This window comes from Rhododendron vialii, chromosome 7a, assembly GCF_030253575.1.
Source record: "Rhododendron vialii isolate Sample 1 chromosome 7a, ASM3025357v1".
Taxonomy (NCBI): Eukaryota; Viridiplantae; Streptophyta; class Magnoliopsida; order Ericales; family Ericaceae; genus Rhododendron; species Rhododendron vialii.
Genome location: NC_080563.1, coordinates 28800983 through 28821415, shown reverse-complemented (window position 1 = coordinate 28821415; position 20433 = coordinate 28800983). Strand labels below are relative to the sequence as shown.

The 20433-nt window shown below is 37.8% G+C and overlaps 1 protein-coding gene across 1 annotated transcript; it reads right to left on the bottom strand.

Annotated features, from left to right (window-relative positions):
* Window positions 1–521: 521 nt before the first annotated feature.
* On the bottom strand, window positions 522–1756 carry LOC131333271 (ethylene-responsive transcription factor ERF003-like). The gene is made up of 2 exons (XM_058367721.1): window positions 1535–1756; window positions 522–1007 (listed from the first exon to the last, which is right to left on the bottom strand). The coding sequence occupies exons 1-2, from the start codon at window positions 1615–1617 to the stop codon at window positions 530–532; spliced, it is 561 nt and encodes a 186-aa protein (XP_058223704.1). The 5' UTR covers window positions 1618–1756; the 3' UTR covers window positions 522–529.
* Window positions 1757–20433: the final 18677 nt, after the last annotated feature.

The window sequence follows — 20433 nt, the reverse complement described above, 5'->3', positions numbered from 1 at the left end:
TCCAATCGGGCCCTAAGATGTAACACTAGTGCATTATCCAATTTAGGCAACATTTTGTCACGGCATCCTATTTTACTTCACCATTGACAGTAGTACCATGTACAATAACATTTCAATATCGGAAACAGCCGCGTGTTTTATTCCTAACTCAAGGTGTGTAAGCCAGTTTGTGTGAACTTCGACTAACTCATGAAAGATCGATTCTCAACATTCACTAACGGGCCGACATAAAATTGCAGCAAAATTTAACACATACAAGTAAGACCGCAAGAGAGAGACCTCAAATGGATCACTGAGCCTAGGATACACATTCTCGGGACTACAGAGGATGTGAAAGGGTTGAGAGAAAGGTACACATTCTCGGGACTACAGAGGATGTGAAAGGGTTGAGAGAAATGAGTTGAATTAGCAAGGCATTAGCATAGAGAGAGAGAGAGAGAGAGAGAGAGAGAGAGAGAGAGAGAGAGAGAGAGAGAGAGATTTGGAATACATTATGTAGCCTGATTTAGCACAATAGATTTGGAATACATCATGTAGCCTGATTTGGCACAACAGAGCAGAGCTCAATAGACCCATAATCAAGCAATTCCTCAATCATTTGCTCTATGTGATCATCTTCGAGAGAGTTAAATTGGTCTCTATCTTCCATCTTCACAACCCAACTCCCCTCCTGCAACGGCACCATTGCCGGTTTTTTCTCCGTCCACCAAGTACCCATTTCCTCGGCATTCCCCATGGTGCCATCCTCGGCACCACAGTGCACAACCGGAATTCTCTGAGGTTCTGCCGTCGATTGTTTGGTCAATTGAAGGGACGCCATGTAGCACTTGTGCAATTTCGCTGTCAAATTCGCTGATAGCAGCTTCCCTACAGATGACAGTGTTGCGTTGGGGTTGTGAGGGAAGTTGGTTCTTGCCCTTTGGCCGCACATCAGCCTTGCCGCCTCATCGTGTGCCAGGGCCGCGTCCTCCGCTGTCTCAAATGTTCCTAGCCAAATTCTAGTCTTCCTGCACGGAAGGAAGATTTATTTTAGTGCAAAGGGAAAAAAGCCGTGTGATAAGTTGAAGTGTTGAACCGTGAAAAAGACATAAGTTGAACGCAAACAAACCGCACGATAAGTTGAACAGTGATAAAATTTCTCAACTTCAATACGTATTGTATCGATTTTAAAGAATTTTTGCATAGTTCAACACACTTTTTGCATCTGGACCATTTCTCAGTGAGTTGCAGTTAGCATTTGCTTTTTCTAATTGGTTTACAACTCCGCTTACGCCAATCTTGATTGATCTTGGGATTATAGATTTAACGACCATGCAAATCTTATTTGGCCTCAATTATTGACAATGAACTCAAATCTATGAGCTTGGAGGATTAAACCACTTGTTTGGTGTCAGCTCTCACTCAACTAAGCCCTTGTGGAGTTAACCATACCGTTGATGGTTAGCAATTCACCGAAAACAACAGAACTACAAAAAAAAGCAAAAAAAAAGAATGGAGCATTGAAGAGAAGAAGCCTTTGGCTTGGTCAGCTTACAGCAATGGGTGTCGAATTTCGGAAACCCAAGAGCCCCAATGCCTCTGCCGAACTCCGCGATATCGCTGTTGTGGTCTCGCCATGGTTGGAACCAAACTGAAAATTTTCTGCTTGCAAGCTTTTTGTGAAAGTGTCTGAATGAGATAATGAAGCAATTGAAAGAATGACAAGTTCAATTTGGGAGGAAAAAGGGGAGGGTTTGGGGGGTTTTGTTACTTGTTTTTGGGTTTGTTGACATATATAGGAAGTGGAGTGAGCTTTTTTTCTTGGCATTCTGGCAACCAATATTTTAAGAAATGGTCCCACAAATGGAGGCTAGCTGCAGGTGAAATGAGTATTGAATAAACAGGTGAAACAGAAGTTTTCAAAAGTGGCCAAAATCAAATCCACATGAGCATAAGGAACACCCTTTGTTGAACAAAACACAATCTTAATCTTGGGTGAATTGGTTTTATTGCTCCCTTGTTCAAGAAAAATCTAAGGTCATAATTAGACAGAATAAACAAAGTTAAAAGACATACAGGCTAGTAAATCCCGGAAGAACTAACTAGTTAAAACGAAAACTAGATTGTTTCCAAGTATGACATTCTCTTTTCTCCTCTCAAAAAATTTATCTCCAAATTTTTCGATTGCTTCGTCAGTCATTTTTTTTTCTCCGTCTTTAGTAGTTTTTATTTATTTTGTACTTTTTAGATGTATATTGTGTAAATCTATTTAAAAAGTAAGAAATATTGTTGAAATGTGAAAAATTTGACTAAAAACAAAAAAATATGCAAATCTATAAACTTTTTTTTTTATCTCAAAATTGACAACCAAACTAGCAAACATTCAAACAAAACATCCAGCATATACATCTATCTGTTTCAACCAGTGGCGACGCCATAATCTTCGTAACCGGATCAGGCGACCCCACTACAAAAAAAAATTAAGATTACTATATTGAATTTTTTTCAATTTAATAAATGACCTCGTTGTAATTGATGATGACACTGCACTAGATTATTTTCCCAGTTGAAATCCACCCTTCCCTCCGTACAGTTCAGAGTTAAAACACCACCGCATTACAATTTGATGACCACAAGACATTAGATTATTTTCCCACTTGAAACCCAGCTCACTCTTTATGGAAAAATTATTTTGTGGTCTTGGGGCATCGCCACATACGTGGTGCCCCAATACTGCTAAACATTACACATTTCCGTGGAGTCCACCGCTAAGTGTATGGATCCCATGAAAATGTGTGGTGTTGATGAGTGTTGGGACGCCACTTGGCAAAATCCTATCTAATGCAATTGTAGAAGCTCTTGAGTTCTTTTTTTTTTTTTTTTTGTTGAACTGCAAAGAAGTTCATTAGTACATACTTTATATCTTTTATTTTTTAGATGAAATACTAGTTGAGCTTTTGATGTGTTTTTTGTCGAACGAGATAGTTGATTGTCATTTATTATTATTTATTATTGGTAAGATAATTTATGCTTATGGATGACTTCATGTTTTTAAAATTCTAAAGTCGCCACTGGTTTGAAACACAGATGGAGAAATTCAAACCTGAATTTGATGAGAAGAATATACGAGTCCACTTGAATATATGTGATCAACTTTGATTTGTTTTTTTTATTATGTGTTAACTTGTACGTAACCAACATTTTACCTGAACAAAATTCATGGAAACCATAGAGGGTCATTGAATTAACTAGGGATCACATTATTTGGTCAGCCATAGGCATCAACCAAAGGTCCTAGACCACAATTTGTGGTTTTCATGCAAATCATTTTAATCACACTTACCTGACCAAAGGACGTCATTAATCATTTAGTTTGACATGATAAACGGATGGTTGTCCATCGATAATCAAAAAAAGGAGTTTCTCGAGTTTGGTTTCTTGTCAAATTTGGGAATTGGTTTTCCGATGGGCATATGATTACTTTTAGTGTTGTAGATCGCTTGGATCTTGGGCTAAGTGTAACGACCCGAATTTTCAAGTCATTTTTTTAAAACATTTTATTATAATTCTTTTATTAAAGTGTTTGTATTATTATAATTTAACTCTAGGAGGTAGTCATTAAAAACACTTTGATATCATAGGATTTTTTTTTAATATCTTGAACCATGATATTCTTGTACCCAACTATTATAGAACCCTAACTCTACTTCATAATCCTAAAAATCTAGGATAAGATTACATTGGATTAGGATAAGATATGATTGGATATCCTAAGATATACTTAGATATTCTTAAGATTTGATATGGATTCACTAAGATTTGATATTGGATTTTATTAGATATTATATAGATTTTGTTGGATTTTATTAGATATTATATAGATTTTGTTACATATTATATAGATTATGGTTAGATTTTGTGAAAGTTAATGTTAGATTTCATCTTGATATACCTAGATTTTGGAAGATTATTCTAGATATTCTTAGATATACTTGGATTTCCCTAGATTTTATTAGATCTCATTAGATAATCCTAAATCTTTTTGGATAATATCAAATAGATATACTATGATTTGATTAGATTCATTAGGATATGTTTTAGATTTTACTAGATATTATTAGATATTATAAGATTTTGTTTAGATATAGTAAGATTATGATCATGATTTGAATTGATTTTTCTAGATTTTATCTAGATTCTTCTCCTACTAGTATAAATAGGCAAGTCTCACTCCCTTTCCAAACCATGAACACACACTCCACACTTGCATGCACGACACAACTAAGGAGAGGAAGAAAGAAAAGAGGGAAAGAAAGGAAAAAGAAAAAGAAAAAAAAAATTATTTTCCTTTATTCTTCGGTCAAGCCGAAACGACGTTCCTCCGCCCGCATTTTCACTCGACGTACTCTGTAGCTACCCTACCGCCAAGGAGAACGGTAGAAACCTCCTATCTGCTCACCTAAGGATAATGTTGATGTGCTACATGTTTAACTATTTATTAATTATTTTTATGATATCACATGATTAAATTGTTTAAGTTGAGAAGTTGATTTTATCAATTTCATGTTGTGATGTTATAATTTTTAATATTGTCAAAAATAGAGATGCATGAAATTAGTGATTTATTATTATCGCACGATTGTAGCAAGCTTTGAAAGAATAATGTGAACGCGAGAAAATATTGCATGATTACGAGACACGAGAAATGAGAATTGAAATACAAAAAGTAAAAAGAAAATGAAAAGGGAAAGATTAGTAATTGTGTGAGCATGAGAACCTGATGGAATCTGAAAGAATGGTTAGCGGAATCATGGCTCGGGTGTGTGTGTGTGTGAGCATGAGAACCCGATGGAATTTGAAAGAATGGTTAGCGGAATCATGGCTCGGGTGTGTATGTATGTGAGCATGAGAACCCGATGGAATCTGAAAGATGGTTAGCGGAATCATGGCTCAGGTGTGTGTGGGGGGGGAGCCTGCGAGCCCGATGGAATCTGAAAGATGGTTAGCGGAATCAGTGCTTTTGGGTGGCAAAATTTGAACTTAGCCTGGGAGCCCAGTAGGTCCTGAAAGATGGTCAGCGGAACCAGTGCTTGAGAAAATAAATGGAAAGTGGAATCGATACTTGGAAAATGATGACACGATTTACGATACGTTGCGATAACTCTAAAAGACACCGACACCATTGATTATTTTTGTGATGCTAATTTTTTTTAAAATGATAAATTGTTATATGCTATTTTTGTTAGTGTATGGGATATAGGGGTAGGAGTTAGCTATTGGGCTTAATTGCTTACGGTGTTACTTTTGTGACCCTGGCATCTTATGCCAGAATTTAGAGACGAACAGATAATTTGGAAGAGTACGGTGCTACTCAGAGTCTTGCCAATGAAGAAGAACAACGCAAGGAGTAGAGTTTACTCTAGTGCCCTTCCTATTATATTTGTTGAATGTGCTTTGAAATTAAGGAGAATTTATTTTGTAATGAATTTATTTTTAACAAATGTTGAAAATTTATTAAATTATCGTTTCCAAAAATTGGGGCGTTACACTAAGGATTTGATGTCTTCATAATTCCTTTCTCCTATTAATCTTTGTAACAATTTCAAAGATTAATAAATTTTTTTTTCCTTTTAAAAAAAAAGATAATCAAAAAAAGGAAAACCATAACTTCCATTATAAAGATTGATAGTGATCAATTGTATGTGGTGGAATTTGGTCACTCTACCACATAATGGTTTCAATAGTGCATTATGTACCCTAGAGCTTTTCTCCCGTTGTGATGCCGTCTTGCATTTGCTCCTTTTAATCTTCGTATTCGTTACAAGTGATTAATAAAATGACTTTTTGTTGTTAAAAAAAACACGTGGAGCTTTTCATCTTGATGTTGTTTTATTTGTCTTAGAGATATTGCAAATGTTGTAACGAACGCTATGAATGCAAGCTAAGAACGAGAAGTTGAAAATTAAACAAAAAATCACAAAGACATAAGATATACGTGGTTTCTCAAGATAGGTACGTCCACGGGCGAGCAGAGAGATGATTCACTAACCAATGTAAAGAAGAGATACAAAGAGCCAGCTATAATCCGTAATTCTAGAAAGGCCACAATATGAGAGCTCAAAAGATAATTCTTAATTAACCAATGTGGGATATAAAAATAGAAGATATTTCCAACAGCAAAGAATTAAACGATGGTGTGTGTACGTAGAAGGGATTGGACCCACAGCCAATTAAACGCGTGAAGTGGGTCCCAAAAATCAAACATGCATGGACGTTGATGGTGACGCTGCTAGCCAGCCAGCCAGCCAGCCATTGATTGATGATGAAGATGCATATGATGGATTGGAGAGATATTGAAGGCTGTTTGTCTGCTATACATATATTCAAACTTCAGAGTTTTAACGGTTTCAAGCCCAGCCGAAGGCCGGGTCCAGTCAATGTTGTGTCCCCCACTCACATGCATATATACATACAAAAAAACAATCATAAACAATTCATTGAACGATGAACAAAAGTTTAGGAAATGCGAGTATTATGTTTTGGGGACAAGAACATGGGATCGATATTCCCATCACTAGCTAAACAACTCTCATATCAATCGGTATAGCGCATGCACATGCAATTTGTATACATTTTCTATGTCGACAATCCAGGTACATCCTCCATACAAAGCTTATTGGAGTGTATCTTAGCAGATATCAAGGAGCTAATATGGACATCAATCAAGGAGCTAATATGGACATCAATCAAGGAGCTAAAATGGACATAAATCAAGGATTTCATAATTGATTCCATATGCAGATTTTACCTTATTTCCTTAAGTGTAGATTCCACAATGTATATAATGGTTGTATCGGTGTTTCATTTTGCATCAATGTGAATTCATTCATATTTTCTCAATACCAATTTCTAACATGGTATCAAAGCCCAGGGCTTGATTTTTTCTTCCTGTTGTCATGGAGAGTCCATCCTCTAAATCATCCTCTAAATCTACGGATTCTGCTCAAGATCACCAATTGACAGATCCGTATGAAAATCCTTATTTTCTTCATCATTCTGACAGTCCTACGGCTGTTCTTGTTTCTCCACCCCTGAATGGAGACAACTACAATTTATGGTTTCGTGCCATGAGAATGGCACTTCGAGCCAAGAATAAAATGGGTTTTGTTGATGGCACAATTCCAAAGCCAGATCCTTCTTCTGACATTTATTCCCAATGGGAACGGGTGAATGATATGATCTGCTCATGGATTTTGCATTCTATTATGCTCGAGCTCTCTTCAAGCATTATCTACTCCGAGTCGGCACTCGATATTTGGAATGATCTTAAAGAACGTTTCTCCCAGCCTAATGGTACCAAGATCTACCAACTTAAAAGATCGCTATATGAATGTAAGCAAGCCCATCTTTCTGTCACAGCCTACTTCACACTTTTGAAATCTATTTGGGATGAGTTAGCATCTTATGACTCACCACCACCATGTACTTGTGGTGCATCTAAAGCTATTTCTTCTTATTACCAACGTGAGCAAGTGATGCAGTTTCTATATGGTTTAGATGAGTCTTATGCTCCTCTACGCGGCCAGTTGCTTCTATATGAACCACTGCCATCCGTTACCAAAATGTACTCGTTTGTATTGCAAGAAGAAAAAACAACGTGAGTTATCTCACACAACATTCATCAAACCAGAAGCTTCCGCTTTAGCTGCCAATTCCAATAATGCATCTCGCAACTTCACTAGTTGTCGAGTGTATTCACAACAGCCATCTCATTCTGCTCCTAAGGGACGACCAAGACCTCATTGTGACCATTGCAACAATGACGGACACACTATTGCCTTGTGTTATAAGATTCATGGCTATCCTCCTAAGAAGCAAGGGGTCAACAAAAATTTCAATGGTTCGTCAGCACCTCGGGGCATGACCGCTACTACGAACCAAGGATTCACATCTGGAATCACTCCTACAAATGCACCACCGCCCATTTCACAAGATCAGTACAACCATCTTTTGTCTCTCATTCAAGGTAGCAACCAAAATCAAGTTCATTTGGCAGGTATGGCCTTCACATCTATTGCGTCAAACTCTTGGATTATCGATACCGGTGCAACCAATCATATGTGCTCCTCTCTTGATCTTTTTACATCTTTGTCTGATCATACATCATCCTCTCATGTTCAGCTTCCAAATGGTGCTTATGCACCAGTCACCCACACGGGTAGTGTCTCATTTAGTCCCTCCTTTTATTTGGACAATGTTTTATATGTTCCTAGTTTCAAGTTCAATTTGTTGTCTGTGTCTCAGCTAACAAGATCCTTGAACTGCATTGTCACTTTTTTCTCTGATCGTTGTGTTTTCCAGGACCTGTCCTCGAGGAAAATGATTGGAGTGGGTAATTGTTATGATGGTCTATACTACCTTCAAGTACCAACTGCCGCTCTTGCCGCTTCTCGACCTTTTTTTGACTTGTGGCACTGGCGACTTGGCCACCCATCTATGCCACGCTTATCTTCTATTGCTAGTTTGGATTCCTCTGTTTTTATTTCCAAAGAACATGTGTGTGATGTTTACCCATTGGCTAAACATACTCGGCCTAGTTTTCCACTTTGGTCAAGTGTTAGTCGATCTCCATTTGAATTAATACACTGTGATATTTGGGGATATTTTTTTGTTCCTAGTAATTCGGGTGCTCGCTATTTTTTGACCATAGTTGATGATTTCACTCGTTGCACTTGGCTATATTTGATGAAACATAAGTCTGAGACAAAATCCCACCTTACTTCTTTCTTTGCCTTGATTGCAACTCAGTATCAAAGGTGTATTACAACTGTCCAAACTCATAGCAATAATTCTGTTATTCCTGAGGAATTGCACTCCGTTTTTCCAGTAAAAAATATTCGGAGTGATAATGGTTCTGAGTTTTTGTCAAATGAGTTACAATTATTTTTTCAAACTCATGGTATTATACATCAACGAAGTTGTGCCTCAACCCCCCAACAAAACGGTGTTGTAGAACGCAAGCATCGACATCTTCTTGAAGTTGCACGAGCTTTGCGCTTTCAAAGTAATCTTCCATTATCTTTTTGGGGAGAATGTGTTCTTACGGCAACATACCTTATTAACAAAATGCCATCTCCTGTACTTTCTGGGAAATCACCCCATGAAGTTCATCTCTTAACCCCACCTTCTTATTCTCATCTACGTGTCTTCGGTTGTCTTTGTTTTACTCATAATCACTCTCCGTCTCGACACAAGTTTGACAGGCGATCTACGCCGGGCATTTTTGTTGGATATCCATATGGGCAAAAAGGCTATCGTGTTTACGATATTCAAACCAAAATTATTTTTACTTCACGAGATGTCATTTTCTATGAAACCATTTTTCCATTCCGTGATGCTTCTCTCCATCCTTCCGACCAACCCGTTTTACCGCTTCCTATTTCCGACACTACACTTCCATCTCCATTAACCAATTCCCCTTCTTCACTTGACATTTCCCATGTTCCACATTCTCCTTCCTCCCCACCGTCCCCAAGCCATCAAGAATTGGCCCCATCTCCTGGAAATCCCCCACTGGAGACAAGCACCGCTCGTCCTACACGGACTCGTCGAGCTCCTGCATATCTCCAAGACTATCACTGTAGTAGTGCCATCACTACTAGTTACCCAGCTCCATCATTACCTCGATCATCAGGTACATCTCACCCTTTATCTCATTTTCTTTCCTATCATAAGCTTTCTTCGGCTCATCGTGTTTTCCTAGCTACCCTTGATTCCTCCATAGAGCCAACTTCTTTTTCTCAAGCTGCCAAATTTCCAGAATGGAGAGATGCTATGGCCTCAGAAATCACAGCCCTTGAACAAAATAACACTTGGACTGTTACTTCTTTGCCGCCTCACAAGAAACCTATTGGATGTAAATGGGTTTACAAAATTAAGTATCGCGCTGATGGCAATGTCGAACGCTACAAGGCCCGACTTGTAGCGAAAGGTTTTACCCAAACCGAAGGTCTTGACTACCATGAAACTTTTGCACCCGTGGCAAAACTTGTCACTGTTCGGTGCCTCCTTGCTGTTGCTTCCATCAAACATTGGTATATTCATCAGCTTGACGTCCATAATGCTTTTCTCCATGGTGATCTTGACGAAGAAGTTAATATGACTATCCCACCTGGTTATTGTCGCAAGGGGGAGAATCGTGTTTGCCGCTTGAACAAATCTCTTTATGGTCTCAAGCAAGCAAGTCGAAACTGGTTTGCTAAATTCTCTAGTGCTTTATCTGAATATGGCTTCTCTCAATCCAAGGCTGATTATTCATTATTTTTCAAGACATCTAGTTGCGGCTCCATTTTTGTTCTTGTCTACGTTGATGACATCTTAATTACTGGTGATGATTCTCCTGGTATTGAACAATTGAAAAGCTTCCTTGCTCAACGGTTTCACATAAAGAATCTTGGTCCTCTTCGGTATTTCCTTGGTATTGAAATTGCTCGTTCTACTCAAGGAATTTTTCTCTGCCAGCGCAAGTATGTGCTTGATATTTTAAATGACATGGGTATGATGGGTTGTCGAGCAGCCAATTTTCCGATGGAACAACATTTAAAGCTTAATGATACGAATGGTGATCCTCTTTCTGATCCTTCTCAATATCGTCGTCTTATTGGTCGTCTCATCTACTTGACGATCACAAGGCCTGATATCGTCTTTGCCGTGCACATCCTAAGCCAGTTCATGCAATCGCCTCGTTCTCCGCATCTTGAGGCTGCCATTCGGCTTCTTCGTTACCTCAAAGGTAGTCCCGGCAAAGGCATTTTGCTATCTTCCACAAGCTCTCTTCAACTTCGTGTCTTCGCCGATTCTGATTGGGCGAGTTGTCCAATGACACGGCGTTCCACAAGTGGTTATTGTACTCTCCTTGGTTCTAGCCCTTTTTCTTGGAAAATAAAGAAACAGAGTACAGTTTCTCGATCCTCTGCCGAGGCCGAGTACCGTGCCATGGCTCAAGCGGCTTGCGAAATTCAATGGCTTCTCACTTTGTTGCATGATCTTGGTATTCCCCATTCCCAGCCAACAATTTTATATTGTGATAATCAAGCAGCCCTCCATATCTCTACCAATCCTATTTTTCATGAACGAACGAAGCACATCGAAATCGATTGTCACTTTGTTCGAGAGAAAATTCAACGAGGCCTGATTCGCACAACCTATCTTCCCTCATCAAATCAGCTAGCAGATATCTTCACCAAGCCTTTGGGTTGCGAATCGTTTCACAACCTATTATGCAAGTTGGGCTTAATTGACATTCATGCTCCAACTTGAGGGGGAGTAGTGGAGTGTATCTTAGCAGATATCAAGGAGCTAATATGGACATCAATCAAGGAGCTAAAATGGACATAAATCAAGGATTTCATAATTGATTCCATATGCAGATTTTACCTTTTTTCCTTAAGTGTAGATTCCACAATGTATATAATTGTTGTATTGGTGTTTCATTTTGCATCAATGTGAATTCATTCATATTTTCTCAATACCAATTTCTAACAAAGCTTTCATTTGTCTTTAATTGTAACCACCCTGGGCTATTTTTGATATTTTGGGGTCCCGAGATAAATATCAAAGTTGGGGCCCCTTAATTATGTACTTCTATTGGCCGTAAGAATGTTAAAGTATCAGTTAAATCTCACTTTTTTGTTCATGAATTTACTTAATATGAGCTTATTTTTTTATATCTACTATAACACCCCATAGAATATGGGGACCCTAATTTTAAAGGAAGTCTGGGACCCTAAGGCCCAAGTTGTTCTCGCCTTCCCTCAGGGACAGATCAGAGATCACCACAAGTGGGGCTGTGGGATTAGTCTTCCAAAATTAGTCGAAGTGCGTAAGTTGTCCTGAATATCTGAGTTATCAAAAAGCTGAAATGGGCATCTTTATTATCACCTTAATTAATGAAGAAAAGCAACGAAGAATTACGCTCACCAAATATTCAAAGAGTAATGAAGTGGGCATCTTTGTTATAACCTCCTACTTTAGTGATTAAGAGTCTAAAATATTCTTCCTTGCTCGAACGTATATACAGAGATCAACTCCCCTGACTACGTATGATTAATGGCGGTCTTGACTTGAGCTAAAATTAGGAGTTTGTTGATTTCTAAAGTTTTAGGTTCGATTTTGGGGCCTAACAGCATTGTGGAGTGCGGCGTGTTGGCGGTTGGTGATTGGGCATCGGGTTCCACTCATCAGTATCTCTTGGGCCAATCGGTTTTCGTGGTTAATGGCCAGGGTTCCTCACGCTGCTGACGGCTGCGGTCTTGCTTTCCTCGTACATCAGATCTCTGTGGTCCGCCCTCTGCCTTGGTATGTTTTGGATGGTTAGGCGGGTGTATCCATTACCCTATTAATGAAGCTTATTTTTTCCTTTTGAAAAAAAAAAAAAAAGTTTTAGGTTCGATTCTTCGTGGCAGCAACTTTTGGAGCTAACTCACCCCACGTGCAAGCATATAAAACGGCTGTGGGAGGAATTAGAAGTAATTAATTGTTCGAGATGCACGCAACACCCTACGTTAAAAAAAAAAAAAAAACTGTTTAATTGGCCGTTATGCACATAATCTGAGGCATACAAAACAGTAGTTTCTCTTCATTTTCTTGACTGTCATTTTCATTTCCTTCCTTTTGCTTCTGGCATACAACTGTAATTAACTTAATCACAGAATAAGACTTGGACGCGGTTGTGTTAGCAAAAAGGGACGGAAAATTTGGTTCCCGTGGATAAAGTCTTCCGCAGGCCGTGGGATTTGCATGCCCAAAGATCTGTTCCGTTGGAATCTTTCGATGAAAAACACCCACAAAGCTAGCTAGCTCATCATTAGCCAAGCCATGAAAACGATCTGTGTTACGTCCATGTGAATGCATGTTACCATGCTATGACAATAGAAACAACTTTTTGTGGCCAAAGCAAAAAAAAAGAAAAAAAAGAAGGTGTATATATATAGCGTTGAGTTTTGGGATCTAAACTTAACTCTCCAAGTCCCTCCGGAAAAACAGTAATCTTTTTTTTTTTTTTGACAAAAGTGAGAGGTACTACATTGATAAAGCTCAACAGCACTTACACAATGAAATTTATTACAGATAATTTGGACAAAGCCAAACTAATCATCTAACTAATACATAACAAGAAAGAACGAGGCGATTGATGTCTTCAATCCTCAGCCCAAGCATCACCTGAAGCACCTTCTGCCGAGTGCAAAATTCATATATCCTATAGCAGTCTCAAAAAAAGATACATTGTTAGCCAAGAAAAAAAGACAACAAGAACCCAGACGATCAAATGAACTTTGACCAGAAATGAACGCACTAATAATTTCTAGCAAACCACCAATAGATGCATACTAATATTCTTGAACCTGAACAGTAAATAAATCGCCCAAAAGCGAACTTTATTACTCTCACAGGGAGAGATAAAACTCCCCCAGATTTTGCTCTAAATTCAATCGCCCAAAAACCGCCGAACGGATCGCAACCCTCACTACCTCCACCGCTACCGCCACAAGGGCTCTGGTGACGGATTACATTCGGACAAACGATTCCAGTGACGGCGGAGCCCGCCGAACAGAGAGGGTCAGATCTGAGAGAGGAAAAAACGAAAAAAAAAAACCATAAGGAAGAGGGGGAAGAAAGAGGAGAGCGGAGAAGGAAGAGCGGATGGAGAAGCCCGGGGGAGGAGGGAGAGGGGTGCCTCCCCCAGGCAGAAAAGCGAGGCGGACGTGACTTCTCAAAATCACCTTAGAACTCTCAAAACCCTAGAAGAATAAGGTTCAAGCAAAGTCCGGAAAAACAGTAATCACCCAAACCGATAACCCATAAATCTCGGTAAACATTGACCTAAACTAAGCATTAAATTTTGGATTTCCATATTAGTTTCCAACATCTTAGAAATCTCAGTAAAACATTTCATCCCAATTCCCCACCCAAACCGAAAACCCATATTCCACTTTTGAATCTCCAACCAATCGGATGATGAAGAAAAACCTAACATCCTATGATTCCAAAACCAAACCCAGCCGTTACTCCATTTCCAGTGCAAAGCTTTGTGACGGTGGAGACGAAGACCCATAAATGGCGCGAACCCGTAATTGATTCCTAAACTCATAGTATATTTCATTGTGTAGGTATCCGTTAATTGATTTTCGCACTTTCTTTCTTTTATAATTCCACTCCTTTCTTGTCATTTTGAATATATATTTACAATACTACCCATCCAAGTGTAAAAAAAACCTTTCATAAAAGGCTGATTATGTAAATTTTTATATAAGAGAAGACAAAAAATGAAGGGTGGTTATAAAAAAAAATAATAATGTGAAGATCACTTCCCAGCCGTATAAGTCGTTCCGCTTTCTTTTTAAATTTTTCTTTTTAAAAAGAAGGTAATTTCAAGCTCAAATATAATGAAAATGAAAAATAATTTTTCAATTTTTTTGCACCTTTTTAAAGATCTTATTGAAATCTATCAAACAAAATTTATATTGGTAGGAAAATTATTTACGTAAACACGTGATTTTTGAGCTTGAAATTGCCTTTCTTTTCTTAAAGTTTCTTTTCTAAGAAATCGGAACAGAGCCTAAACAATTGTTAATGAGTATTAGAAATTAAGCACACAATTGCAAAACAACTTAAGCCTTTTCGGACCATCGATCGATCTAATTGGTTTTAACTTTTAACTGTCCAGAGATTGACTGTAAAAGCTCAAAACAATGCCTACGCCATCTCAGACAAGAAGACATGACTCTTTTCTACGGTTAGATTTTTGTCATTACTCGTAGTATTCTGCTAAGTTGATAACGAATCCCTATATCCTTAATTGGGAGAAACACAAAAGCAAGTTGTTCAATAAAACTTAACCAATTTGACTTGAGAATGCTACGGGGCTTTTTTTTTTTGGTGGAGTGATCTTCGCACTATCTTCGTACTAATCACTCCCACTTTTTTTTATTGTTTAACTTTGTATAAAAATTATTTCATTTGAATAACAACAAAAAGAAAATATTAAAAAGTGAGAGGATGTTTTGGTAACTTACACACTAAAAATAAGAAGAGAAGTGAGGTTAGAAAAATGGGAAGGGCAAAAATCACCCCTTTTTTTAATAATTAAATTTGTTTTTTTGGGCATGCTATGGGCCTATGGGACCTTTCACTATTTTTGTTCTTTTGTAACGGAACTTCAAATATATATCGTTCCTCCCTATTGAAAATATATTAATCAATGCCATACATAAAATTATTCACAAAATTAGAAACAATCACTCATAGACGAGAGATTTGTATGCTAATTAAATATCAATGAGTTCTTTTAATTTATCAAAATGAAGCTTGATTTTTTCTTGATAAAAATGCATTTTTTTAAGTTCTCATTTTGCAGGCCGTACAATCTTTTTTTCAATGGAGGAGTAATATTTTTCTTTAACCGCATGTTATAATCTAGCATCGCGTGTAATTGGTCTAACCTCAGCAAATGGTAGCTCACCCTCTTTTTCTTTGAGGTTCATTAGGGGAATAAAGAGAGGAGCAATGCTTACAAACAAATCTATGTGCACATATTCGATCGCGAACAAAGATATGTCCAAAATGCAAGCGAGCCCCACATAATTTTACGATGCCCACGTGAATCGAACTATTGCGAATAGACTTAAATTCGGTTGGGTACATACTACTCCCTCCATCCCTTTTGAAATGTCTCACTTCGTAACTCCAACGTATTAAGAAAACATCATTATTACACCTTTCAAATCAATTTTTATCTCTATTTTCCCTATTTGCTTTCTATGGAGACATCATCATTATATTTTTACTCACTAACTTTTTAAAATGGATTCTACTTTTAGGGGTAAAATGGAAAATGTACCAACTTTTACCCACTAACTTTACAAAATGGACACTTATTAAGGGATAACCCAAAATGGAATACTGGACTTTAAAAATGGCACGGGAGAGTAATTAATTATGTATACAACCATTCCCGTAGAAAGGAATATAGAAGAGCTTGCTATTGCAAGAGTAGTGCTATACGTACCGATCGTACATATACCGATGGTGTATTGACGGGCACATGGGGCCCACTCCGGGTCTCGCACGGATGATCCGAGCCGTTTAATAATTTTTAAAAAACAAACTGAGTGGGCCTTGCGAGAATTAGCTCAATCCGATATGTGTAGGTGTTTAATCTAAACTTCCATTTTTTTTATTCAAATTTGAAGTTCGAAAATTTGAATAAAAAAATGAAAGTTTGGATCGAGCACACCTATACATATCGGATTGAGCTGATTCTCGCGAGGCTCACTTGGTTTTTTTTTAAAAAGTTATTGAACAACTAGGATCATCCGTGCAGAATCCAGAGTAGGCCCCGCGTGTCCGTCGGTATTCCATCGGTAGGGAGGCCGTTTCTCCTCTTAGGATTATCGTTATGAATTCTGCTATGAGTAGGGACACTGGTAGGGATCTTTATAGAGACAAATTCAGATAATTACACTTTCTCACTTTTACTTATTTGTTACTACAGTTTAATCCTAATTTTGGAATGACTTGGCTCTTCTGTACTGAAGTTGTGCTTCAGCTAACTGTTGTTGTAATTCTCTAAGCTTATCCTGTTCTTTTCCTATGAATCTAGTAAGAGTGCTACTAGATCGATGTCTATTTGTATATAAAGCTGTATTTAAAAGCCTATTTATCAAAAGATTCTGGGTAAATATTTCTTCTTCTAATCGACGTATATAAATTAAGATGTGTTCTTCTTTGTTCATGCATACAAAGGATTAAAATCTTGTGATCAAATGCTTGTAAATCCTACTCGGTACTTACCACCACATGATCCAAATAAACTGTTTAAAATAAACTAGATATAGTAAATAAAATTATATATCTGATTACCCATCAATTAATCTTTCTTTTCATTATCACTTTATTTTATGTGTTAAAACCTTATCAAAGAAATTTCTTATTTTCCTTCTTAACTTACCTCCGAATACTATGTTCCCTCAACGCCACTCTTTGGTAAAACGGGTTTAAGACTCAAGAAGGCTTTATGGCTTAAAGGCCTGAAGTCATTACTTCTCTAAGATTTTGGATTTTTAAATACTAGTGATAGTAAAAACTGGATTAAAATCTTTGGGTAATACAGACATATAATTCATAAAATATTCATCTTATTTGTGATCATGGGAGTTTTCCCTTTCAGGAGTCCCTTATGAACAATGTCTTAAGAACAATGAAGAACTAGAGATTGTAACGACCCTGATTTTTGGTAAATAAAAATTTCGTTAAATATTTGAATTTTATTTTTAATTACTTGGTATTACTTTTAAAAATTCTTTTTAATTTCTATAATCCGTCATAATTAGATTTTAGTCCTTTTAAATCATATTTTGACTAGAAATCCTACATGGCAAGTAGAATTAGTTTTCAACCGACTAGTTGGACAAACCAAACTACCATTTCTCCTAGTTACAATCTCCTAACCATAAATGGACCTTTTTGACCATCTTTGAGCTTTATGAACCCATCCAAACCCTAATTGAACCCTTGGACCCTATGAAGTAATCATTACATTCCATGTCTAGTCATTTCAACCTTAGTCATCATCAATATTCTTTTACCCATTGGATCATAAATGCTAGGGAAATTTTTGTCCCTTGGATAATGAAAGCTAGATTTGCCAATATGTTTACATATTTGACAAGATAACTCATGCCATCATTTTGCTTCCAAAAGAAGCAAATTTAGCCTTGTCATGCATGCAAGCCTAGGAAGAAAAGCCTTGAACCTAATTCCCCTCCTAGACTTACTTTCCTAGATTTTCCTAGATGTAAATATATACATATATATACATACTTGGTACGAGAGAGAGAGGAGAGATGAGAGAGAGGCCGAGAGAGAGAGAGAGAGGAGGGAGAGTGTGGTGTGTGCTTGTGTGTTGTGCACTCCAAGCTACCCCTTTAGCCTTAAAGCCTATTTATGACTTGACAACCCATTTCTAGTCAATTTCAAGCATAGAATCCTAGCCTTAATCATACTAGATTTGCTTCCAAACTAGCCTTTAATCATCCTAGAAATTAAGTACAACGTAGCCCAGGATTGACTACACATGGGAAGACTACTCCCTAGCCTAGATATCATTTTATCCTTTCTTGCAAGCAACCTTTCTTAGGACAAGACAAGACCATACCTATCATAATTGCCCCCATTGGACAATAATTGCTAGGAAAAATTTTATACCTTGGGTAATAGCCAAGACTTTTGCTATAAATGGCACCACATCCTTGCCATTCAACTCACACCTTGAAACCTTTCAACTTCTCTCTCTAGAAAGTCTTGTATTCTTGCATTGTTCTTGCTTCTCCTTCTTTGTTCTTGAGTTCTTCAAGAAACTCATCCTAGGCTGCCACCAAACCGCCGCTCGACCACCCCTTTCGATCCATAAAGTTTAAGTAGTTTAGTCAAGATCTAGTTTCGAGAGAAACCTTTCTCTTTCAAAGCTACCGGAAGCTCACCGTAGGAAGTTACTCCGTCCGACGTACTTACTTTTTCCATAGTCGTCACTACCGCCAAGAAGAAAGCTAGAATCCCTAGTCCACTAACTCTACGTATAACATAGAACCATATGATGGAAAGTAGAATGTTCTTACTTCAAAGTATAAATATCCTTAACCATTTTCTCTAAGTAGATAAGGTTATCTATCGTTTATAATAGTTGGAATGCATGATTGTCAATAAGTTTATCTTGCTAATGAAAGTATGAGCATGTTGAATAAACGACTTTTACTCTAATAAACATGTGTTGTTTTGAACTTCTCACAAAGAAGGAAAGAATGGTTTTTGAAAGATAGAGTTTAACACTTGATTAGAAGTATTCGGATTTTGATCTTTAAGATGATTATGAGCATGTATACATGAATTGCTTGTATTACTTGTGGTAAAGCATAAGTGATTTTCACTCCAAAGGCGTCCGTATATGTGACGTTATGCTTTACCTAGTAAATAGAGCATGATTAGTAATATAGAGTTGGATGACCTTGCTAGTTTAGTTTCAAGATTTCAATGAATGATTTATGATTACGTATGTGAAAAGTCCTACCGCGGAGTCTATGCATGAAAACGAGACACATAAATTGAAAAATTTAGCGACATGACACCTAGGGTGTGAAAAGGCAAGGTGTGATTTTGAAACCCCAATGTGGCCGGACTTGCCTATTGTGTGGTATGTGTGTGTAAAGGAATAATTTTGAAAAATCCAATGGGAACCCGGAGCGGCAGAACCATTGTGGTATACTCGGGAATCCGGAGCGGCGGAACCGAGGGTTTTGAATTGTGGATTGGTTATCTGTGGAGAGGAGCCAATGCCAAATTCAATGTTTTTGTGTGCCAATGGGAACCCGGCGCGGCAGAACCATTGTGAGGATACTCGGGAGACCAGCGCGGTGGAACCGAGGCTGGGTGTGTAAAATGACGATTTTGAAAATGTTGATTTGGTTAATGAAAGGTGAAACCAGTGACACGGTCTACGAAATGTCGAGCAGGAGAAACTCAGAAAATCACGGACACCAACGATAGTGGATAGTGAATGGGGATGTGTCATTGTTAACTGTTTTGTCAATTATACATGTACTATGTGATCTATTGTTGGTAAGTTAAGGGTTAGTGGGTATGGTTTATTCTATTGAGCTCTCGTAGCTCATGGTGTTACCTTTGGTGACTCTGACATATTATACTGGTGGCGACGCTGGTATAATGTGTCAGACTTTGTATATGATCAAGGTGAGCTGTACACCTTGAAGGCCTTGGGAGCTGAAGAGCTGGCTAGGATGGAGGAGCAGGCGAAGCTGTAGTTAGAAACCCTAGTTTCCCCCCTTTTGTAATGAAAGTACACTTATGGAGGTTGTGATGTAATATTGAGCCAGACTCTATTTTGAAGTTTCAATAAAATTGTCCTTTTAACGTTCCCAAAATTTAGGGCGTTACAGAGATGAACTTACTATATTATTTCTGAAAGCTACTGATTACAAAGACTCAATTGCTGAAGATTGATTTGACCAAATACAATTGCAACAAATGCTTATAGATAGCAAGTGTTCAAATGCTAGGAGAGTTATGATTACAACTGAAGGATTCGACTCTATTTATAGACTCTTATAGATAAGATGACTGGTAACCTATTAAGAAAAGAGGTCCGATTTTCTAAAAGAAAAGTGGATGCCGCGTGATCGTTGGCCCGCATCATCACATCTTTCAACTTCCTTTTGAAAAGCAAGGTCTTCATTATTGACATTTACAGATATGTCCAAGAGTGGATGTACCAAGAGTGGTTGGAGTCATTATTTCTCTGGCTGGTGGAGAATGGTTGGAACAGTTGTATTCTGCTTTCGGCTGGTACTTCCAAACTGCTTTTGTTGATAAAGTATTGACCCA